At 39.6% G+C, this 25,853-nt stretch overlaps 1 protein-coding gene and 1 long non-coding RNA gene across 4 annotated transcripts in view; one reads left to right on the top strand and one right to left on the bottom strand.

Moving 5' to 3' along the window:
- Window positions 1–25,853, top strand: part of LOC134873536 (ral guanine nucleotide dissociation stimulator-like) — a 72,023-nt gene that overhangs the window by 3,025 nt on the left and 43,145 nt on the right. The window contains exon 1 of one of the 3 annotated variants that reach the window (XM_063897212.1): window positions 5,889–6,152. The exons of 1 other annotated variant lie outside the window; for it this stretch is intronic. In XM_063897212.1, coding sequence (XP_063753282.1) covers window positions 6,057–6,152 — 96 coding nt within the window. In that variant the 5' untranslated portion in view covers window positions 5,889–6,056. Of the gene's footprint in view, window positions 1–5,888; window positions 6,153–13,507; window positions 13,638–25,853 lie in introns of those variants that run through there. One more of the 3 variants, XM_063897211.1, reaches the window with a different exon arrangement.
- On the bottom strand, window positions 442–3,429 carry LOC134873142 (uncharacterized). The gene is made up of 3 exons (XR_010166917.1): window positions 3,310–3,429; window positions 2,577–2,660; window positions 442–667 (listed from the first exon to the last, which is right to left on the bottom strand). It is a non-coding gene; the product is annotated as an uncharacterized LOC134873142 (long non-coding RNA).

The following is a 25,853-nucleotide window of genomic DNA, read 5'->3' as shown; positions in this document are numbered from 1 at the left end:
CATTTTTGTACTGCGGAGAAATATATGAACAGTGTTGCAAAAAGCAGTAACAGCGTTTTATTTGGACTTGTCGCTGAGCATTTCACTGTCAGACTGTTTGGCTCTGCTTGTTTTTTCTCTGTTGGCTGTTTGTTCGACTGTCATTTGTTTTCTTTGAGGCCCCATGTTTGTAATTTCTGAGTGACCGGATCAGATGTGTGTGTGTGTTTGTAGACTTTGTAATCATGTGCAGTCGTGTCAATGGACTGGTGCAGGGATGACATATTTTTGTAGGCCCACCTGGAAGTTAGCATCGCAATCAAAATCAGAATCAGAATACCTTTAATAGTCCCACAGAGGGGAGATTTGCATTAATACAGCAGAACGAGCTAAAGACAGCTTATTATTACTCCAAGGTAAGAATCACACAATTGCAAAATACACAAAAATAAAAGTATAGCAGGCAGATATGTATATTGCACAGTTATTAACACAACAGGGGGTGTTATAGTCAGTGATATTATATGTGAGGGGGTCTACCGGGGTCCATGATGGTTATAGAGTCTGACCGCTGCAGGAAGGAAAGACCTGCGGTATCTCTCCGTGAGACACCGTGGGTACAGCAGCCTGTCACTGAAGGAGCTGCACAGTGTGGACATGGTGTCCTGGAGGGGGTGGGCAAGGGGTCCTTTGACAAAAAGCAATGGGAGAATGAATATTTCAGCACCGTTTTTGTTGTCTATAGTTTGCATCTTTATGGATTATTGCCCTTATTGTACCTCGCTTTGGATAAAAGCGTCGGCTAAATGCTATGTTACATCTTTTTATGGATTTTCCCATTCGATGGGAAAAGTATATAGATTATGGAAAATAATCTTTGTGGCCAACACACATTTATAATACTTGCATGTTTTGTTCAGCAGGATAATCCCCACATATTATTAACGCCTTAATGTAATTTTTCTAGGATGAATGCAATCAGCAGGAATAAAAAGCCAATGTTAGGCTAGAAATGAAAGACATCACGTCACCATTGAGCAATAGTTTAGACGCATAAAATCTTCGGACATTCCGAGTAGGGGAATTGACACATTTTAACAAAACAGTAGAACATTTGTTCAGCTTGTTTTAACCACAGATCTTATTTCAGGCATCTAACAAAAAACATGTTAAAAAAGTGTGGGCATTTCCTGGTTTAAGGACTCATGCATGCAGCACTCTACATGCTACATGCGCTACATTGCGCCTCAACCCATTGTAGGTGATAGGCTCAGGGGAGGGCCATCTCGAAGCAGTTGACAAATATCAGACTGTGCTCTGGTTTCAGACAGAGGGTGAAAAGAGGTGCAGAAGCACAGGCAGTATGAGAAAAAAAAAGAGCTTTATGAACATTCAAGCATAGAAACATGTCACAGTAGAGGCACAAATACATTTTTGAACCTGAAAATGAGCATCGGGCCCTTTTTTAATATCATTATATTTGCCATAACATTCTACTTTCTAAACTTTTGAGACTTGGAGGCTGTTTCTCCACGAATGCAGCTCAACAATGGAACAAAAGAAAGCAGCTGTGGTGACATAAACACAAGATACAGTCTGAGCTCAGCAGACACAGAGCTGTGCAGTTCAACACTGTGTCGTTTTATTTGATTTCCTCTTTGAACTGAATTCATACCCTTGTGTTGAAGGCACAGTTTAGATGTTTTGAAGTGGGGTTGTTTGGAGGTACTTATCCAAAGTCAGTGCATCACCTACAGTAAATAAAGATTGGCACGTTAGATAAGCAATGTGCCACTGCGGCCAGGGGCAGCAGCAAAAGTATTGAGCCCAACTCATAAAGGGAACATGAGTTTAAGTGTACACATATTTAGAATATCTACGCTGCCTTCAGACTATATACATGTTTATAGTGTAGTACCTGTTTAATACTTTAACTTATTATGTCCATATAAATATTACATTTGATCATTTATTGGACATTTCCTTTGACTTCATTATATAAATATATATTTGTAAACTTAATTTGATTTTATCATTTTTATTCTGAAGTTTACTTCTTGTTTAAATAAATATTTTAATTGTATTGTATCTGATCTTTTATTGGAAATGTTACTTGGACTCCTTATGTTTATATAAATAGCTTTTTTTAAATTTAATGAAAATTCTTACTTTAACTTTTTATGTTTCTATAAATATTTTTTTTAAAGGTCATTTAATTGTATCTTTAATAGCACATTATTAATTTAACTTGTGTTTTTAAAAATATGTTTATTTTATTTCTATTTTAAACCCAATTTTCACCTGGATAAAAATGAAATATTGTTATTCTGCTTCTCTAACCAGGGACACTCCAAAAACGATCTACTTTATTAATACCCTGACCACGGATAAGTACGTCACACTTAGAAAACTGTGAACTATCCCTTTAAATGTAACAACAAGTCTTGCCTCCCTACTTATTATCAGTCGCCTGATGTACTGAAAGGTGTTTTGGACTCATGGTGTTGAAGCAGCATTTACCCAGACAGCACCTCACTGATCGCAGTGGTGAGTGTTTACAGTGTGTGGTCACGTGATGCAGATGATGGTCTGCGTACCTGCACCGCCCGTCCTGTCTTTGTCTGCATCCGCAGGAAGCGGAGCTGCAGGTTACAGTCTGGCTTCCTGTCCTGGCTGGGTATCTGTAGAGGAGGAGGGAGGAGGGGGAGGGGGGGAGTCAGTGTTATATAGCCCTATGAAGAGCCGGCTTTGCCTCCCTGTTTCCATGACAACGGCTCTCCTACAGTATTCAGCCGTGGGACGGCCTCTGCATCTGAAAGCAGTTCCCAGTGGTGTTTCAGGCCCTCTTGCTCTTTTCCCTTCAGCTGCTCTCTCTTCCTCCTTCCTTCGTCTTCTTCTTTGACTGTCTGTGTTGTTTTTATTTGGAAGCGCTTCATCTCCACTCGCTGCTGTACTCTTAAATCACGCCGCCGAGCATCATTTGCATGTGAATCGGGGCTGAATTCCGCCTTTGTACCCCCATTTAAATTCCCCAAGACTACTGGCCAGGACTTAAAATATTTAAAGCGACGGTCCAGTTAAAATGCAAATATTAGCAGCCACGTGAAAAGAGAGTGAAGCTATAAAATGAGGAATGTGTGAGCATGATGCACATTTTCTGCAGGATCACTACGTTTTCATTTTGCAATCTATTTCCCCAGTTTGAGATCAGGTTAGTTTCGTACATCTGCAAGCTGATGAAACACAGAAGCAAAGTGGTCAAAACATGTTTCACAGCTCCGAGGCTGGTGTGTGTGTGTTTCTTATTTTTCCAGGTCAAAGCAAACTTACTTCCTTTCTAACACCGTTTCAACACGACAAGATCGACTAGAAGCATTTCCAGGGTTTTGCTGGAAGCAATTTGGCCGTCAGGGTCAAGTCCAGTGGGAAGCAAAGGTGTTTGTGATAGAGTCCTGCTGCGGTGAACCCCTCACCTACATTCAGCAGGAAAACATGTGATGCAGAGGGTATTCAGTTTGTTGTGATGATAAAGGTTTAGTCTCTTTTCAAATGCATCCAGAAGCCTCGGTTTGCTGTGTTGTGATAGTTTCCACACCAAAAGACTTAGTCATGAAATTGAATCGATCCAGTGAGATGCACCTGATGAAATACCAATACAACTAGCTTAATAAAGCATGGGGCTCGCTCAAAATATAGATGTTTTTCCAGTTCTCAAAAGCTGCAGCGCCACCATTTTTTATTTAAAAGGTTTTTCTGACACATTTAACTAATAAATTCAACTCCTGCGATTTGAAAATAGCAGTACGTCATATCAGATTTTAATACAATCACTCGAGACTGTTGTTGTTGCTATATTGTTAATGTTGAGTTCAAGGCATTAAAAGAGAGGCATAGCGTTAGTTTGAGAATGCACACATCCACAAGATGTGCGTGTTATGTAGACTTATGCAAGCATTCGATTTTAGTTAAAGGAAATGTCCATACACTAAAAATATATCTCCTTATTGCCAGTATCTGTCCCAAAAATGGCATGTCATTAGGTGATTTTATTGGCATTTTAAAGTTTCTGATTTTCTGGCAATAGAAAATGCTGGTGACTCATCCTGCACTCAGGGAAAAAAACGGATTTGCGTCCAATAAAATATAGACAAAAGCCTTCCGTTGGGAAGCATCAGCTTCATCTCAGTTATGAGCTAATAAAAAAGTGAGAATTGCCATAGAAACGTTTCCAAATGTCTTCTATGCCTTAATGTTCAAAACTCAAAAATATTTAGTTTAACAAAGAAAACCATCAACATTTGCGGGGTTGGAACCAGTGAAATGCTTCTTTTAAAATAACAGATTTTCTGTTAAAATGTTGGTAATAGTATTTGTTGTCTATCAACTGATCGATAAATCGTCTTGTTGTTGCAGAACTAGACAAAAACACGTCAAAAATAAACGAGGCCAATCATATCATATAATCTGTGAACAAGATTAACCATCTGAGAGATACAAATGACATCACCAGCACTGACAAGAGTGACATTGGCACATTTAAAGTGATGATCTGGGACCTTTTTATATTATATATCAGGCATTCCGCTTGAGAGCTTTAACACTTACAGCTCAGAACAACTGGTTTAGTAGTATCTCCATCGGTATAAAAAACTGATCTGCCAAAGGGTCTGATTTAGAGCTTAGTGTAGCACCAGGGGTTTATTTATTATCTGATCTGCAGAAATGAAAGGTTGCATCTATGCTTTCATTTGTTTGGATTTCTGTTTCTAATATTTGCCACAATGCAAAAGTTATAAAAAAATACAGCTATACGGAAATTAAAGGGGCCCTATTGGGAATTTGGTAGTTTTCCCTTCTCTGTAGTGTGTTGTATAGGTTTTTATGCATGTAAATGGTCTGAAAAAGCTAAAATCCCAAAGTTTCTGTCCCATACACTCCCCCCCTGCCTGAAACCTCCATTGTACTCTACTCGGTGACATCACTTTGTAACCCTCGCGCTTCTATTGGCTACCGCTCAAAACTTTAAATATTGTACGGATAGACTACGGGGTGGGACATCTCTAAGCGCTTGACCAATCATAACAGAGCTGGCCAGCCAACCAATCAGAGCAGACTGGGTTGTGGTTTCAGACAGAGGGTGAAAACACAGCACAGCGGTATGAGGAAAATAAAGAGCTTTTAGAACATTAAAGCATGGAGACATGTAGAGGCACGAAATACAAATATGAACCTGAAAAAGAGCAGAATAGGGCCCCTCACAAACATCTATCACTAATGGAAAGAAAATGCATTTAGCAGAAATCTACCAAAGAAAGCACTTTTCAGATGATGGCTGCTAACTCTCAAGAACGTTTGGTTCTACATTTTCCAGCAATATTAATGCGAGCTGATTCATACGCCATGCTCCAAAGCCCTGCTTCATCTTTAATGGGCTCACACAGACAGTCTGGCACTACAGGAGCAAAACAGAGCCGTTCCTTCTCCCTTGATTAAATCGCTGCAGCATAATGAAGCAGAAGTGAGTGAAGACGGAAACTCAGGAGCCCCTCTGTTTACCTGAAGCATTTCATTTGGCGAGGTATTTTTCTTGCCTTTTTTTTCTATCAGGCAGACGCGTACAGTTGTGTGGTAAGCCTGAGCACTTGAGGCTGTAACGTTTGTTAAAGAGAGAAGGCAAACACGCTGCGGTCGTGGCACAACAGCTGAGTGTAGCCGCGCTGTTGGGCAATACCTTCAGAAAACGGAAAGACGAGAGCAGCTGCTGACAGTTAAGACGTTCCCTGGTGAGGGAGGAAGGGAGGAGGAGGAGGAAAGGCGACGAGAGGAAGAGGGAGGGAAATCAGGGGCGTGCGGGGGTTTGTTGGCGGCTGGAACAGTAGAGGAGGAGGAGGTAGAGGGATTCCTGTTTTATTTTTTTACAGACAGATTCCACGCAGTTCGGTGAGAGCCACAGCGAGTCAGCAGCCAGCTGCGGGAGTTCCTTCTTGGGTTTTTTTTTCTTTTCTTTTCTTACATTTTTTGTTTATTTGTCTGTATGTGTGCGAGCGGTGGAGAGGCTGCCTTGTTCAGTGTGCAGCATGGAAGCCAAGTCTCTCTTCAGCCTGCACAGGGCGCTCGCACAGCCCGTCAAGATGTGCATGTTCGATTTCCCCGTCAGCATCCTGGACGACCTGGTGAGCGACGCAAACACGCCGCCTCACGAGAGCTGGGGTGTGTGTGTGTGTGTGTGTGTGTGTGTGTGTGTGTGTGTGTGTGTGTGTGTGTGTGTGTGTGTGTGTGTGTGTGTGTGTGTGTGTGTGTGTGTGTGTGTGTGTGTGTGTGTGTGTGTGTGTGTGTGTGTGTGTGTGTGTGTGTGTGTGTGTGTGTGTGTGTGTGTGTGTGTGTGTGTGTGTGTGTGTGTGTGTGTGTGTGTGTGTGTGTGTGTGTGTGTCCATTTCTATCTGCGAATGTTTTTCTGTGCACTCTTCAGTGACACTTTAGTACTGCTGAGTTTAAGAATGTTTAAGTTTTATTGTATGTGTGTGTGTGTGACAGTCTGAAGCATAATATACCTTAAATTGTTATTTTGTGTGTGTGTGTGTAAAAGTGTAAATAGGCTCATTTCCATCTGGGAATATCCTTGTTTGCACGCAAATTGACAGGCGGTATTTTATTCTGAGCAAATTTGTGTGTGTGTGTGTGTGTGTGTGTCCAGTGCTGCAGTGTTTTACTGTGGTTAACGGAGTAAGATTTGTCATTGTTGGGATGATTTTGCTGCTTTTGTGTGCTTGTTTTGTTTCACACTTTGGACCAATACCTACAGTTAAATAGGGCTCGTTGCAAGAGTCACATGACTCACATCCCCTCAATTTATAGGTTTTTATCTGCAACTGTAATCTGTAGCTCCATTATTTTGTAGTCATTTTCCTTCTGGTGACATTTCAACTCGTCTCGACTCCCTTGTTGCCCTCAGGTGCTGCGATGTTTACCTGGAGTTGTTTACTTCTCAGATTTCAAATCTTTCAAGTTGTTTGCTTAATATCATATTTTGTATCTGCCGAGTGTGTCGATAATCTTACTTAATTAAAGGAGAAAAACTAATTTGGTGTGCAGCCTTCAGTCAGCAGGTTGTATTTCTGTGTGTAGGTGTGTGTGCCACAAAACCCTGCACACCCAGGTAACCGTCTCCCTGCAGAGGAGGGTGTGCATGTTTGATATGTTGACATGTTTGGTCGTGTCTGTATTAATCCCATGAGTCTGAAGAGGATGTGTGGCTGTGCCAGCTTGTTAATAAATTATGAATCTGGAAATTACGGACCAATCTGAAGCTATTGGAAAACACTGTTTTAATTACCGTACACTGTTGATGTGGGGCGTCCTTATTAATTGGGTGCAGCCTGACAAAAGAGATGGAATTGCTTGTTCTTTTTTAAAGTTAATTTGTTTTGTTCTTTAAAGAGGCTTTTTACCTCTGTAACATAGTGACATCACTATGTAACGCTAGTGCTTCTATCGGCTATAGCACTCCAACACATTGCACCTGATAGGCTAAGGGGCCTGACAGCTCGATGCGGTTGACCAATCACAACAGAGCTGCACAGAGCAGACTGGGCTCTGGTTTCAGACAGAGGGTGAAAAGAGGTGCTGCAGCACAGGCAGTTTGAGAAAAATAAAGACCTTTATGAACATTAAAGCATGGAGACATGTCCCAGGAGAGGGACTAAATACAAACATGACCCTGAAAATGAGCAGAATATATCCTCTTACTTGTTAATGTTTCGATACTGTTGTACCCAATACTGAGTTTTACCTTTTATCAGTAATGTATGTGTTCTAAAGTAGTCCTTTGCTTTTAGACGTTAAGGGGTGATACTTGCCTTTATGACAATAACAAAATCCTCATTTTACACATCTATGGTGCAACCTTTTCTTTAAACACTAACATTGCATTTCTTTTGCCACAAAAATAATAATTTGGCAGTGAAAAAAACCCACTGTATGGCTAAAGGTGAACTTTAGGTCTGGGAATGTTTTTCATGTTTAAAGTCCCATTAGATGAAGTTCAACATCATTTTTCTAATGCTGCACCACACAATAAGAAGCTATTCGTCTAGCTTTGTGTAATGTTTGGGTGTCCACCTACTTCTCGCCATGTAGTTTATTATACTGTAGTATTTCTCCTTTCAAAAATCTACATTGATATTCAGTGCTGACTGCCAGAGCGGTGCATTCATGTGCTGTTTCATAAACTACACAAATGACATTCTCGATCAGAATTAAGCCTGTGAGTGCAGCACCATTTGGCATTTGTCTCTATTACAAACTCTCCCCCTGTGGAAATAGTACCCAAGAATCCTGATATAACAGTTGAGATCAAATCCAGTTTAAATGTTTTAAGCTGATTTGTTTCTCGTTTTTCACCACATCTGTAGCGCACCCGAGGTCACGCTGTCTGAAATGTGCTCTAACAATAATATTTAATTAGATTTGATACTCTGATGTGCTCTCAGTGTGAGAGGCTCTTCTCTTTCTTCACACTCAGTCGTTTGTCTCATGGCTACAACACCTGATTGTGTTTCATTTGGCCTGAATTCTTCTCTGGGGTCAAACCAAGTCACTGTGGCAGAATTATGGTGTGACTGGGTGATATGGTATTAATACAGTCCAGGCATTTTGATTTCTTCAATATTATATCAAAGTGAAACCAACAGGCTGTGATTACCTCTTGTCTTAAGTCCTCTGTGGCTGCAAGGAGCTTTGTCAAGTCTGATGAAATCATAGTGATGTCATCCGGGTTTTCTCAGCTCGAGCTCGGAGTCTACACATCTACAACAGACAGCCTTTGGTACAAACTGTGGCCAGTGGAAAAATGCTATGTTCGTAAGTTTTGTGGTGCTGAACCTTTTATTAGGGAACATAACATCCAGATTTCTCTGCTTCTGATACATTTTAACATTTCTTTTGTCTCCTTAACTTAAAGCAACTGCAAGGAATGTTCATTAGGTGTGGATTAGGGCTGCAAATTTACTGAAATTGTATTGAAATCTGGAATATATTTGTTTGGTAAAGATCCTCTTACAAAATCACTCCTTAGCCATTTAATATATTTTTCAATGAGAATAATAGTACACAAATGATCAATCCCTCCAATATTTGTACAATATTAATAGTGTTTTCCATAAGCACCATCTAATGTTAATGCACCATTGGAACAAGTAACTAATGGTGATTACTTTGACTGATATTGCGATATGATTAACGATGAAGGGAATGACCATTTTTGAGACAATATTCACATTATTAGGAAAAAATGACAGGATCTGTACCAAACAAAGGTTTCGTATTTAGTGTGTTGAATAGTTTGTAGTCCCGCACTTCTCTGCAGCTCCACAATATATAATTCAGATATTATATTATATATTTTTACTCTTTTGGAAACAGCACCATATTGCGCTTTTGCTAAACATTTTGATTAGTTCTGCAGCCGAAATAAAACCACATCTCTCTAGTATTTCATTAGATAATGTGCATATGACTTACCAGTCTAGGAGGAAGACGGCTTATTTGGGATTGGTTTTTAATCATTTCACAGTTGCGTAAATCTCTCCATTTGTCAAACGGCTGAACAAGGTTGACACATGCTTTCACTACCCTTTTTAAACATGTTGTCAATTATTTTCTTTGCTTATCTGGCCCAATAATCAACCGTTACCAAATAAATAACATACATAAAATCTCCTCTTGTAATATTCCTAAGTGTTTCAATCCTCACTTTTTCTGATTAGGGTGTAGTTATTGTTGGTTTTGTTCTGACATTGCCTTTCAAAATGTTGCTTGGGTTCTGATGAATTCACAATGTTATTTAGCCCTAAGTAAGTGGGTGGTGTTTAAATTGAAAAATGTTTCACTCCATCATTTTCCCCTCTTTTGAGCGACTTTAAGATTAAAGCTGTGGGCTTTTCCAGGAACAGCACTTGTTTATGATGCCGGACAGAAAACAAGAAGGTGCAGAGATGTGAGCGCTTGTTGACAGACACTAATGGTAAAAAAAAAAACAGCAGCCAAGTGGTTGAGCTGTCAAACTGTCGGTCGGCTTTAAAGGAAGTGAATCGATGTCTGCAGTCTTGTAGATTCTCTGAGGAAGCATTTTATCAAAGTGTCATTATTGAGACTGTTTTCAACAAGCAAGTGGCATATTCTATTCTAGAAATGTAAGATAAACAATTCAATTTGACTACAGGAGCAGTCATATTTTAATTTGTTGCGTAATTAATAATCTGCTGAACAAGTGTTTATTATTGAAAAACAGTATGCAGATTTTCTTCTTCCTCAGGCAGTTATTGTACTGTTGTTCACTCTTTACTTTGTCCCTAAACGCTTCACAGATTGTCTGATGCTGATTTGAGTCACTGGTTCAGCTACAGGCGGGCAGTCAAAGACAGGCAACCAAGCTTTAGGGGCTCAAACAGGGAGGCTGAAGTCCAGAAAGGTTAAGTAAGGGTCAAAAACAAGGCAAGCAGAATAACTCGACACAAGGCTGGAAAGTTACGGCTTGCATAGCACAATAGATAATTTGTTGTTGAACAATGGGTCAAGGGTGTGTAACATGTACACAGTGGAAGTGATGGGGGATTTGGGAATACTTGTACTGGTGGATGTGGAGGTGACGTGAAAGGTGCGAACACACAGAGGACAAGCAAAGAAAAACGTGTTAAGTGTTTCAACATAGCACTGTGAATTTATACAAGACAACCGAAAGTCATTCATCCGTATGGGAATTTCCAAGATCTCCAATGTTTTTAAAAGGCCTCCTTGGTTTCCCGGGTGCCTCGAGAACATTGAAAATATTTGAACTTTTACGTCATATTTTGGACTTACCATGTTAGAACTAAGCTAACTTTTTTATTAGCCAACAGGCTAATTTATCCAATTTAGTCGCTAAAAATACAGTGACTATACAGTGAAAATCCTAATAAAATGTACTTTTCTCCAATTTTTGTGGTAGCGTTTCAATATATCCGTAAAGAGTTGCATAAACTTATGCTGAACTCAGTGTGGGTTGGTTCTGAAGACTACAAGTTTAAAAACATTCTGTGTAAGTGACCAGATCTGTTTAGCAGCTACGTTAGCTGCTATTAGCACAACACACATGAAATCTTACCAGACTGTTAATAGTCAGGTTGCGTTGTGGGTCATGTAGGTGCCAGATTTAATTCAAGAAAGATACATGCAGGGATTAAAAAGGACAGTATTTCTTTCATAGATTTTCCAAAACAGTCCTTTCGAATCTGATTATATGATGTTGTGCAATGGTTAATATGTGAGGTACACATTCAGAAAGTTGTTTGAGGAGATGAAAGAGGATTTAGCTCCTAAAATGATTGTTGGACAAACACAATTCAATAACGGATTTGTTTGTTGCCGGCAAGCAATTTTTTTTTAAAGAGCACATATTGTGCTTTTTTCCGTTTCATATTTGTATAGTGTCTCTCCTGGGACATGTCTCCATGCTTTAATGTTCAAAAAGCTCTTTATTTGTCTCATACTGCCTGTGATGCAGGACCTCTTTTCACCCTCTGTCTGAAACCAGATCCCAGTCTGCTCTGGTTGGTTAGCTGGCCGGCTCTGTTGTGATTGGTCAACCGCTTAGAGAGGTCCACCCCTTAGCCCAATGAGTTGGAGTGCTAGCCAATAGTAGCGCGAGTGTTACATAGGGATGTTACTAAGTTACGGAAGTAATCAAAGCAGTCCAATGGAGGCGTTTCAGGCGGGGGGGGGTGGGGTGTAATATGGGAGAGAATCTTTGGGATTTTTGCCTTTGCAGAAAATCTACATGCACAACAATATATATAACACACTACAGAATGGGAAAACCTCCACATTCCTAACAAGGCTCTTTGAATGACCATATAGCTGTATGGTATTAATGCAGTTTTGCAGTCACTTTTGCATTGTGACGGATATTAGAAACAGAAATCCAAACAAATTAAAGCATAGATGCGACCTTTCATTTATGCAGATCAGAACATTAATAAACCCCTGGTGCTGACAGAAATATCCCACAAGAAAAAAGAAAAAGACATTCTGACAGTACCATTTTCTAAACAAACAGAGAGGCCGGTTTATTTCCTACGCTGCCCGGGCGACGGTTGTCAGGTCGCCTCTTAGTGATCTCCCAGTTGGCCGCAGTTGACATGAGAGAGCATTTTTTAAATGCCAAGACTGGGGAGAAGTACCTGAAAGGCTGAAATAATGTCAGGGGATAAATCTAGCAGCTGTTCGAGACAGAATGGAGAGCTTCCTCTTGTCTCTGTCTGTTACTGGGAAACTCTCTAATGGGGTTTATTTCCCAGTGTCTGTGGGTCTTTAAACGAAAAACAACAATGCAGTTGTGAAGGATAGGTTGCATTACTTCAAGTATAAAGCACCTTGATATAGATTCCTTTTTAAATGGCACCTCTAAATAAAACTGATACGCATGTTTTCTTATAGTTCAATAAATAAATGGTCCTGAGTAAAGCTGAATAAATAACAAAAAAATGATTAAGATGTGGGAGAACAATAAAGGAGAGTAATGGTGAATATGTTGAGACATAACACCATCTTCAAATGAGTACCTCCAAACATTTCACATCAGTGTTTCTGTGACATTTTAGTTACTAAATGCTTGCTATTATCAATTTAGAATCTGTAATTGTGTTAAATGATTGCATATGATATTGAGCTATTGCCCAGACCTATCTTTAAATGCACACTCTGGTTTGGTTAGCCAGGTTCTTTGAAGCCAGTCTGAACGCTATCAATCAAACTCTTAAAGTGTACTACCAAGATTACATTACATTCAGCTGACTCATTTATCCAAAGCGACTTCAGATAAGTGCATTCAAGATTCAAGATCGCAGAAAAGGGAGGGAATCATTTGGGATTATGTATCTGTGATATGTGACCTTAACAAATAAAATAAAACTTGTAGCCATTTTAAAAAAGTTCTCAGGTTATTGTCCTTGGCTTTTTTGCGTCAAAGTTGATACTGAAAACAGGCAGGAAACGTTTTATTTTCATCTGTTACAGTATTTTGTGAATGATTGATAGCATAACATGTCTCTGGTGTTTTTCTTAACCCGCAGAACTAGTCTCTTCAGATTTTATCCACAGATGTTGTCTGGTTAGGTAGCACGTTGTAGAATCAACCTCAGAAAATATTTCAGAAAATTTCCCTTTTCAGTTAAAGAAGGAAAGTCCCTTGCAATTTCTGGCTTTCATTTTCTGTATACTGGTTATATGCCTACTCTTGCATGGATTGTGTTGTTTGGCACCATTACTTAGAGGTTTCACTTCACTTTTGACATACATGGACTGAGCTTCTGGAAACCCATTTTTCTTTCCCAGCAAAAGTTAATTTTTTCTAGTGTTGCACCTCGCATTGTTGACTCAGCTGGTTGAGTAAATATGCATGAGGAGAGCGTCTGAGGGGGGTTCGGCCAATCTGTGAAGAGGGGAGTGGGAGCTCTGGAGACTCGTTTTTACAGGATCATTTAGATCCTGAGATTTCTGCTGGGGTTCAGAGGGAAGTCGTGATGTTGTGCTGGAGCCGGTGGACCTGTGGACTGTTGGTCAGGACAGGTGTCTTCTGGGACGGCAAGGATTGTTACGGGACAGTCAGAAGAGCAGGCAGACAGGTTTGATTAATGTTTGTTTCATATAAAAATGAAAAATAAGAGTCCATTGGCACCAATTATGTTGTGCTAGCTTGTCAGGAAAAGAGAAAATAATACTAAATTCTGCTTATTTTCGGAAAGGGAAAAAATGAATGTTCGTAATAGCCATGCTCTCCATCCAATCGTAAAGGCAATTCTTGCAGAAATGTCCAAATGTCAAACAATTGTAATGTCCAGTCTCAGCATGGATTGTTCTCTGTTGTTATGATGAGTTCAGTGTTTTTTATTTGGACACATTGATAAGGATTGAACCTGTGACTTTGCTGTCCAGTAAAACATTGTATAACCGAAAGGTCATCCTGCTCTCACTGATGAGATCCAGACTACCGTCTAAGTCTCTGGTATGGATTGGTACACATGCTAGGACACTATTTACCTGCAAGATAAAGATACCTTAATGATAAAATTTGCAATTTTAATTTTAACTCTGGGTTATGAGATGATTGGTATATTTTTTTATTATTAAAATCTAGATTAATCCAAAAGCGGATAAGCAGTTTCTTCAATTGTCTCTTTGTCTTGTGGTACTTTATTACCTCGGTTTGGTATTAATACTTTGATATTTTGTAAGGGGCTTATTAGTTCGGAATGTACCACAATGTTTGATTATCGCTGGGGACGTTTATGGGTTTAAAGAAAAAAGAATGGCCAATGCAATTTGTATGGTGGCCAACCTGTGCAACCCTGTTGGACACTACAAAGGCCCAGAATGCATCCATTAGGAGAAACACATTGCACTTTCAAAAACATTGTAAATATAAAACATAAATGTGCCAAAACACATGCAAATCTAGAAACATCTTCATCAACTTGACAACACGTGCGTAGCATTTAGAAAAACATTTGGTAACTTTACAAAGCATGCGCATGGCTTACTATAAGCGCTGCATTAACGGAACGCTGTTAGCAGTTGGCCAACTTTGTAATCCCTGAATATCAACAAGTGCTCTGGTCCCAGCTGTGTGCATCACTTATTCCCGTTTCCATTGTGTTATCAGCTTCTTGTAGCGTTTTATTTTTTATTTTTTTAAAGCATTTTGTTAATTCAACACTTCTATGAAACGCTGCAAATGTTTTTGAAACTGTTGCACGTTTCTCCTAATGGAAGTGCTTTGTGCGGTTATAACCTGTTGGCACCTGTCGGCCACCGTACTTCTCTTTCTCTTGACAACATCCACCAAAAAATAAACACAAAGTGCTAAAGATTATCTTTAAAAAACAACATGTTTATGGAATGGCGAATGCTTCTATGGTCCCATGAATGCAAGATTGCTTTATGTTATGGGTATTCATGTAGTTTAATTCATGTTCCAATAAGTTACTTTCAGGTTTAAACTGGGCTCTGCTTCCATGGTTGTATCCTTTTTTTGTTTTACATCCATCCTCAACACCAACGCACAGTGCTCGCCTTGCACACAGCCGTGTGTCTGTTGCTGCTGTTGCTGACTGTGAACCAACAAGCGTCTTCTTACAGTTTCTCTGACTCACATGCCAATCCGCTTGTGGTTACTTAAAGGGTCAGCCTGATCTTCACTGTGTCTGCATTGGAAACAGAAAAATGGTCATTACAGTTTCCTTACGCTCCATAGCGATACGAAGCTGCACAGAGGCTGGCCCTCAGCTATGTGCTCCTGTTCCGCTGCCAGACTGAGGTCAACCTTTTCTCTGACCACATCAAAAGTCTTATTGGGTTCACCCCCCAGGTGACTAACAACCGGCGTCTGGATATCTGTGAACATCCTGCAAGCTCCTGTCCAATCAGAGACCCTCAGACGCAGACACAGTGCTAACCTCATCTCAAATGAATCCGTCAGTTTTCAGATGAACTACAACATTTACATATGGCATACACTGTTTACTTTAATCTTATCCTTAACATCCCTTGTCCCCTACTCCTTGGAAATGGAAAATGCTAAATGGATAATTGACATCTTGTCTGGGTTTAAAAAGCCAAAGATCTTCTTATAGATTCATGAAGTGAATGTGTTGTTGACACCTCCCACCCGCCATCCTCCCACTCAGTTAGTCACACCTGTCAATCATCTTGATGAGCTGCTTCTGACTCACCAATATCATCCCGCCCTTTACAGGGGTTAAAGCCGCAGACCGTGTAGGACCGTCTCTTAACATAAACGACATAGGACATATTATGCTTACTTTCAGGTTCATATTTGTAATTTGTGCTCCTGCTGTGATATGTTTACTTGCGTTATTGTTCAAAAAGCTCTTTATTTATTTTTTTAATACTCCCTGTGTTGCAGCACCTCTTTTCACCCTCTGTCTGAAACCAGAGGCCCAGTCTGCTCTGATTGGTTAGCTGGCCGACTCTGTTGAGATTCTGCACAATATTTTGAAGCGCTAGCCAATAAGTGTGAGTGTTACATGGTGATGTCATAATGTTACAGAAGTAAATAAAGGAGTTTATTAGAGGTGTTTCGGGCAGGGGGGAAGTGTGTGGGAGACGAACTCCCTTTGGAGGTAACTTTTGGATTTCAGTCTTTGTAGACCATTTACTAAAACCTAAATAACACACTACAGGAAAGGGAAAACCCCAAGAAGCATAGGGGCTCCTTTAATCTAAACCAGGGGTTTTCAACTGGTTTTGTCCCAGGGACCACCATTCGGACTAGAAAGCAATCCGCGGCCCACTGATGTGCCTGCGCGTGCGCGTGTGTATTTGGTGTTACATGCATAGCTCAATGCATGAAACATGAAAGAGAGGCCACGCAGATTTTATAATAATAAAAGTAGATTTATTAAATTAAATTAAATTAAAGATTATTTTAAAGAAAGAATAAAGAATAATAAAGTGTTGTGCAATTCAGTATTGGGAAAAGTAACTAAAAATGTCATGCAAAGTCAGTCTAGGTGTGTGACAAAACAACAACGGAGAACAAAAATCCAACAACACCGGAGAACCAAAATCCAACAAATGAAGACCAAGGCAGCCTCAACTGCTGGCTGGTCAGGGCTTTTATAACCCAGCCAGGACAGACCTGTCACCAATCACCTGCTGTAGAGACAGAGAGATTGAGAAAAGCAGAGAGAGATTGAGAAAAGCAGGGAGAGAGAACAGGCTTACCATTAACACAGGGCGGGGCCTAAACCCGCCAGGGTCGTAACAGTGAAAACATGGGAGAATTAGGCCTACCTGTCAGTGTGATATCTGGGCGTGGTGAAGTCCACACAGCCTGTCTATTCGTGGCGAAATGGTAGACAGAGACAGTCTCATGTCATTCTCTGGATCAAGCCTAGCCCTGTACTTATTCTTTAAGTACGCCAGTGTAGAAAAACCACTCTCACACAGGTATGTGGTTGGAAAGGGCAAAAGACACCTCATTGCTTTTGCAGCAAGCTGTGGAAATTCTGTCTGGCAACTTATCCAGAATTTAACAAGGGGCTGTGTGTCGTACATATGCCTCCTGACAGAGTCTGTGGACATCTCAATCAGCTTATCCTCTTCCACAGCCGTCAGACTTGACCCTACTGATGCATCGTCACTGAATGGGAGCAGGATCCACTTGCTGTCACGGCGCCACTCTTCCGCAAAAAAGAAATTCCTCGCACATAGTGCCACTGTCCTCGTATCGCACAAATGTTAACAGTTGCGCATCATTAGTAACATCTGTCGTCTCGTCGATTTGAAGGGAAAACAGAACTGTCTGAAGTTTTGCCATCAGCTGGTCTTTGACATCATTTGCCATTTCCCCAATTCGTCTTCCGATTGTGTTGTCTGACAACGGAATAGTTTTTAATTTGTTGGCACATTCTTCGCTTACCATAGCTCTGCACATATCTATGGCTGCTGGCAATATAAGCTGCTCTGCAATGGTATGGGGCTTCTTACTTTTTGCAACCCTGAGAGCGACCAGATACGATGCTTTCAGTGCGTTTTCATTTATTTTTGCACTCTTCCTCATGGTAGCCTGCTGTCCTTTGAAATCACGCAACATCTGTTGCATGTACTCAACGGGTTTGGCCTTCAAGTGGACGTGATGCGTCTCCATATGCCGCGTAAGTTTCGACGGCTTCATAGCTTCATTACAGAGAATTGTTGAACATACGAAACACAGTGGTACCTCCTCTCCTGCTCTGTCTGTCGTCACTGTGAATCCATATTTAACATATTCCTCATTGTATTTTCTTTTTCGTCTTTTTTGCGAAGTTGACGCTTCGGAAGCCTGTCCTTGCCCTATCGTGGCGGCCTGTCCCTCTGTCGTGGCAGCCTGACCCTCTGTCATGGCAGCCTGTCCCTCTGGCACTTTCCTCACTACAAAACGATCCATTGGTGCTAGATATATAGCTAGACTAGTACATATGTAACAAATGTTTGCTGTACTACAACCTATCTTAAAATACTCTCGTCGGCTATGCTTATAAATGTGTGTCAACTTTGCTCGCAAGACTGTACGTAATGAATAATAAGTGAGGTTAGCGACGCAACTCATTACCATTAGCGAATCACAGGCTACCATAGACTGGATAGGCGCAAGGCTACATTCTGTCAGCTTGAATTTCCTTTATATTATTTTAAACATATTTTTCACGATATGTAACGGTATTCTGGAAATGTGTTGAAATATCAAAGCGAATTTATATTAAAAAAAACAATGGTGAACTGATCAACATAGGCTCTTGTCACGGACCACATGCAATGCCGCCGCGGACCACCAGGGGTCCGCGGACCACCGGTTGAAAACCCCTGATCTAAACCATAATTCCCCTACTCCTCGAAAATGGATAATTGACGACTGGTCTGGGTTTACCATATTTGATGTTGTGATGTTCTGGCCAAGTTATTAAGGCTGTAACTTTTAGTTATGACACTTAATTCTTTTTTTTTTTTTCCCCAATATTTTTTATTGGATTTTAACATTCATATAATTACACATGAAACACAGAAATTGAAGGATAGTACAGCACAGTATAAAAAATACAATCCAAACATACACCAAATTAAAATTACAACAATATAACAGAAAGAACAAAAATAAAAAGCTTCTCAGTCGGTATCAGTATTACTTATATTTGGCATCCCATTACCTCCACCCTCTTCCAGAAAGGATAGGAATGGTAACCATATCTCCTCAAATTTATTGCGTTTACCTTTCACTATATAAGTTATTTTTTCCATGACCATGTTAGTCGCCATTTCTTTCAGCCAGTCATTTACATGCGGTGCTTGGATTTTTTTCCAAGATAAAGCTATTAAACGCTTTGCTTGCAACAAACACATGTCAAGGAAAGCATATTCCCTTCTTCTCAAAGGCATTTCAAGAGGGTATAAGTGCAGAATAAATGTTTTTGCTGATAATGTTAGATTGATACTTGTCATTTTATTGATCATATCCCTCACCCCTTTCCAGAAAAACATTATTTTTTCACACTCCCATATGCAATGATAAAAATCACCTTTAAGTTTGCTGCATTTTGTACAGGTATCAGGAATATTTCCGTTGTACTTGTGTAGAATAGCTGGAGTTATGTAAGTCCGCATCAACCATTTATATTGCAATAATTTCAATCTTACACTTATTGTTTGTGTCTGAGCTTCCTTACATGCCTCTGACCAATCATCCATACTCAGATCTTCTTTTAGGTCTTTCTTCCAGGCTTCTAATTTATTAATTGACGATTCTTGTGATCCTGATGTTATAGTTCCGTATAGATGTGAAATTAAACCTCTTGCATAGCAGTCTTTTCCCATTACTGTCTCTAAGCTGTTTAGTACTGGCATGTCTAAAGAGTTCTTTTGAGCTACAAAAATAAAGTTTCTTATTTGTAAATATTTAAAGAAATGATTTTTAGGTATATTAAATGTATTAACTAGTTCCTCAAAAGACATTAGTTTGCTTGAAGAATATAAATCTTTAATAGACCTTATCCCTTTATCTGCCCAGCTTTTAAAACCTGCATCCAATCTTCCTGGTTTGAAGTCTGTATTACCCCAAATGGGGCTATAACTAGACAAATTATGAGGAATACCAAAATATTTCTTCACCACATATCATACATTGATCATATTAAGAACAATTGGGTTTGAACATTTTTTCCGATGGTGTTTGAGATTGGCTGAGTATATATACCCTTTTAGGGTCAGACCATGTGTGACTTCAGCTGATTCCATATTAGCCCATGATGGGGGACCTTCTGTAGAAAAATAAAACATTATGGTTCTGAGCTGAGCCGCCCAATAATACCATTGCACATTAGGGCACTGGAGCCCCCCTCTATCATAAGGCAAGTACAAGAGTGAAAGGCGGAGCCTGGGACGCCTGTTGTTCCAAATAAAGTTAGTGAATAACTTAGTAAGTCTCATGAAAAGATGCTTTGGGGGTGACAAAGGAATATTCTGAAATAAGTACAGTAATTTGGGTAAAATATTCATTTTCAGAACATTTATACGACCGATTAAGGATATGGGTAGTAATGTCCATCGATCAATAGAATTAGAAATATTTTCCAATAGTGGTTCATAATTTACAGAAACTATGTTCTCTAGTTTTGGTACAATTCGTATTCCCAGATATGTAAAGCTATCGGTTAAATGAAAAATGATAGGGTTGTTCTGGAATTGTACCCTATCGTTATCGTCTAGAAGCATTAACATACTTTTTGAGTGATTTACTTTATATCCTGATATCTTCCCAAATGTTCCTATAAGCACTAAAAGAGCCGGTATAGAATGACTAAGATTTTTGAGAAAAAAGAGAACATCATCGGCAAACAAAGCAATTTTGTGTTCTACCTGACCAACTTTAACTCCAGCAATGTCCATATGTTTTCTAACTGCAATGGCTAAGGGTTCTATAGAAATTACAAAGAGGAGAGGAGAGAGAGGCGATCCCTGTTGACATCCCCTAGATATATTGAAAGGTTTCGACACTGTATTGTTCGTAAGTACCTCAGCTACTAGGTCATTACAGAGAATTTTAACCCATTTGCAAAATTTCTCCCCAAAGCCAAATTTAGCCAAAAGATCAAAGAGGTAGGGCCACGTTACACGGTCGAAGGCCTTCTCTGCATCCAGTGACAAGATTGCAGTGTCTTGCGCATTCCGCTGGTTATGAAGGATGTTGAGAAGCCTTCTTACGTTGTGAAATCCTTGTCTGCGTTGTATAAAACCATTTTGGTCCTCTCCTATTAAATTAGGTAATACTGCTTCCAATCTCCGTGCCAACACTTTACATATTATTTTAGTATCTGAATTAAGAAGACTTATTGGGCGCATGTTTTCACATTTTGTGTTACTTTTTCCTGGTTTTGGTAACAGTGTGATTAGTGCTCCTCTCATTGATGCTGGAAGAAGGCCGAATTCAAATGCCTCTACTGCCATGTCTAAAAAAGGACTTATCAATTTGTCTTTAAATTTCTTATAAATATCTATTGGTAGACCATCCGGACCTGACGCTTTTCCTGATGTCATTGCATCAATAGCTAATGCTATCTCTTCTACAGTAATCCCCTCTTCAAGATTCAGCTGATCTTCCTCTGAGATCTGAGGCAAATCAAGGTCTTCTAAAAATTGTGTTCGTAGCTCATCATTAGGAGAAATATCTGGACTATATAGATTATTATAGTAGTCTCTGAAAGCTTCATTTATCTTAATTGGATCTATAATATTTCCAGATGGTGTTTCAATTGTAACAATAGCCCGTTCCTCTTGCCTTTTTTTAATTTGCCAAGCAAGTAGTTTTCCTGATTTATCTCCATGCTCGTAGAAATTCTGTTTTAGTTTACTTATTTTTGCTGCCGCTTTTACTGCTGTCTTTCCATTATATTGTGCCCTTAAAAGAAGTAATTTATCATGTTCATCTTTATTTGCTACTCTATTCTGATATATAGTCCTTTCCAATTCACTGATCTGTCTCTCCAGCTGCCTTATGTCTCTTCTAGATTGTTTGACTTTTGAGCTACAATATCCAATAATTTGGCCCCTAATGTAGGCTTTGAAAGCTTCCCATCTTATACAAGCGGATGTTTCAGATGTATTTATTTCAAAATAAAAGTCAATTTGTTTACCCAGAAATTCTACAAATAAAGGGTCTTGTAGCCATCCTGCCTGCAATCGCCATTTAGGAGGCGTGTTGGACATCCTTTTATCAGCATATGTTAGTGATACAGCAGCATGGTCAGATATTACCACAGTATGATATGTACAATCTGCTATCTTTGAAAGCAGTGTTGCTGATACCAAAAAGTAGTCAATGCGTGAGTAAGTTTTGTGTGTACCAGAATAACATGAGTAAACCAAAGAGCTAGGATTAAAGTGTCTCCAAATATCCAACATATTTAAATCTCTCATAAATTGTTTTATAATTTTTCTAGATTTGGTATGTGTAATATCTAAGCCAGTTGAGCGATCTTTCACTGGATCCAATGTGCAGTTCATATCGCCTGCCATAATATGTTGGCCTCTCAAACCTGATATTGAAAGGAACAAATCACTAAAGAAAGCAGGACTATCATCATTAGGGCCGTACACGTTAATTAAGTTAAGTTTATCTCCAAACAAAAATCCCTCAACTATAATAAATCTACCAGCTGTATCTTTCGTTACTTTTTCAATTTGCAAGGGGATGGTTTTGTGAACGAGTATCATCACCCCTCTGGCATTTGAGGCATAGCAACATGAGAAGACCCGACCCTGCCATCTCCTCTGTATTCTAATAGTTTCCCCTGTTGACATATGTGTTTCTTGCAAAAATATAATTTTGGCCTGAAGTAATTTGATTCTGTCCATTACTTGTTTAACTTTTTTAAGACTACCCATTCCCCTACAATTCCAAGTTATGAATTTCACCTTTTCAAATTCAGACATTTTTTACTGCAATTACTCACCATATGCACCCCTTTCATATCATGAGACAGACCTACCACCGAGAAGTTAAAACTAAAAACTAAAAACACACACAATAACACAATAAGCACCACACAAACCAAGACTCTCAAGCTAAACCTTGTAAGTCCCTTCACACAAACCCTTACATTCTGTATCCCCCCTCCCCCCTCTGTGTTTGCTCCCTGTATGGGTACATTAGATCCACACATCTGTGAGGAGCTAACTACTGATTGGCTCTCTCACTTACCTACTTTCACACAACCCTTTACCTTTTACTATTCTACTCAAATTTTCACCAGATAAAACTTCAAATTTCACACGCCTTAAAATGTAGATAGCATAATTTAAATCATATTTTCTCAATCTGAGAATAATTCAGAGCTTTGTTCAGAATAGCTACACTATGTTAATCAAACTAGGCTTCAGTCTTATTATCCCCTTTTAGATAAACACAACAAAAAAAGGCCATCTATCAGACAACCATTGAAAAAAGATCAAAGACTGAAAGAAGAAAAACGAAAAAAAAATCGGCTGATATTCCAAACTAGAAAAAAAATAAATAAATAAATCCTCGACTATCAGAAGTGATCAGTCCGTCTGCATTAACTATTCTTAACTAAGCATACTTTTAACATAGCCTACACAACTGCAGACAAAAATCAGGATATAGCAAAAATCGGTTTTAAACGACACCTCTCTTTCTCAGTTATCCAGTCCTTCCATGAAACGCTCCACCTCGGCAGGAGTGTCATACAGCTTGGTTTTCCCGTCGTAGGTGAGGAGCAGTCGCGCAGGAAAGATGACACGATGTTTATCAATTCCCCTCTGCCGTAGCTTCTGTCTCACTCCATCGAAAGCCCTCTGTTTCTTGTGTGTTTCAGCGGTGACGTCGGGGAAGAATCGGATTGCTTGATCCTTATACTTTACTGTCCCTTTAGCTTTGGCCGCCCGCAACACTTCTTCCTTCTGCCTGTAGTTAAGAAACTTCATAATGAGAGTTCTCGGTCGAGGTGGAGTGGCATTGACGTCGTTCTTCTCTGCCTCAGGCCGTGGACCGATTCTGTGTGCTCGTTCCAATGCTAGCGCGGTATCCTTCATTTCTAGGTTTGACGGAATCCAACTTTCTAAAAACTTACACGCATCTCGTCCTTCTTCGTTCTCCGGCAAGCCTACTAGTCTCACATTGTTTCTCCGACTCCGATTTTCCGTTTCGTCCACTTTCTCTAGCAGCAACTTCACTTGGGATTCTAGAGTATTAATGCGAGTTTTCAGTTGGTTTACTTCATCCTCTGCCCCCGAGATGCGTTCTTCCGCCTCTTCAACTCTTTCAGTTATTTCTTTGACCCTTTCCAGTACTCCATCTATCTTATCTGTAATTCGCTTTTCCATTCCTTGTATAGCTTTCATGACATCCGAAGTACTGGGGCTACTTGTGGGGTTATCGTCATGAGTTTCAGATTCGCTCTCGCCATCTTTAACGTCCTCATGTTCAGATTCAGAAAGCCTTCTTTCGGTGTCTTTTTCTCGCTTTTGCTGTTGTTGGGCAGCCGCCTTCCTCCTCGTTTGTGACATTGTCACTAATTTGTTGAAATCAGAAATAATATTTTACTGATGAGTAGAATTTTAAAGTTTTAAGGAATTATAGTCAGGAGGGTTGGTCTCTCGCAGCCTCTCAGCACCCCGCCATTACCGGAAGTCATGACACTTAATTCTTAATAAAACATCATAATCGAGTAATAAGGAGATCTGTTTTATTTTCAAATGAGACCTTTTACATTGCTACACCTGTACCGCATTTTGTTTTGATTATCTGTTTATATACCAAAATCCAATTATGAATGCTTTAATGGATAAGTCAAATGAATTAACAACATCAATAATCACTATTATTTATACAGCAAAACATCTTATAAAGTATTGAATACATATTTTCATATAGCCTTATAATGCAAAATAATGTTATGGATTAACAATCAATGTAATTTGATCTGAAAAAGTACTGACAAATCCCATTTTACGTTCACTGAACTGAATGTGATGTTTTAAAAGCATTCTTTTTAGATACAACCCATTATAAATAATAGGCCAATATTCATGTTTAGCTTTAAACGACTGCAAAGAAAAAAATGATATAAGATCAAAAGTTTTGCGCCCCAAAAACACTTTTTTTTGTACAAACCAAGAAGTTCCTTTTTCTGTCTTTTTAGGAGCAGCCTCTCCTCCGTGTATCTATGCTTTACTATCAGTCTATTTTCCATTTATTAGCCTGTTTCTTTCCCTGTTATGTAAGCTTCTACTCTGTCCAAAGTCCTGCGCTCTCATTGGCTTTTATTTGTTACAGATTTATTGTTTGTGGAGCTATGGGGAACATTGTACGCCTGGCAGCAGCCCAGTGCAACCACAGGCCTCCACCTCTGCCCAGTTAGACACCCTCTGTCTGAAATCAGAGCCCCGTCTGCTCTGATTGTTTAGCTGGTCAGCTCTGTTGTGATTGGTCAACCGCTTAGAGATTTCCCGCCCCTTAGCCTATCAAGGAAAATGTGTTTATGTGATAGGCGATAGAATTGCAAGTGTTATGTAGTGATGTAACTATGTTTTGGAATTATAATAGGAGTCCAATGGAGGTGTTTCAGGCAGCGGGAGAGCAGGGGAACTTAGCCTTTGCAGACCATGCACATGCACAAAAACCTATATAAACCACTACAAGGAAGGGAAATCACCAAAAAGCACAATAAGGCCCCTTTATACGTGCCTCTGTTAATGTATTTGCCTCTGACTAAAAGCATTAGAGCGAGTAAGTAAGTAAAGGTGGGGGGGGGGGGGGGGGGGGTGTAAACATCTGAAGCATGTAGCTTTAGCCAGAGCCCAGGAAGAAGCACAACAACATCCTCTGGTATTGATTTCTAGCAGATGGAAGCACAGCTTTAGTTAAATCGCAGCAGATTTAAAGTTGGCGGTCTCTCTGGTCTCTCAGTGGTTTCTGGGTCTCAGCCCATGTGGGGTTTTTCCAGAAGATGGATACCAGTGGGGAGGTTATTATACTGAAGATTCTGCTGTTCACTGACAAAACAAGTCAGCATTTAGTGTTTTATTTTCTTCTCATGTGGGTAGATAATTGCCTGAAACAGTATTCAAATCAGAGGTTTCAAACCTGCTTTGATTTAACCATCATTATCAAATAAATTGACTTAAAGTGGAACATAATTCGGAGGAGATTTTTATGAATATTTTGGAGTTCGATAGCCTTTTTGGGCCTGAAACATTTATGAAACCAAGCTAAAGGAAAAATCTCTTTGGTGGAACTGCTAAAAACTAAACTTAAATGTGACAAGCAT

Source organism: Eleginops maclovinus, chromosome 12 (genome assembly GCF_036324505.1).
Source record: "Eleginops maclovinus isolate JMC-PN-2008 ecotype Puerto Natales chromosome 12, JC_Emac_rtc_rv5, whole genome shotgun sequence".
NCBI classification, from domain to species: Eukaryota; Metazoa; Chordata; class Actinopteri; order Perciformes; family Eleginopidae; genus Eleginops; species Eleginops maclovinus.
This window is presented reverse-complemented; position numbering and strand designations above follow the sequence as displayed.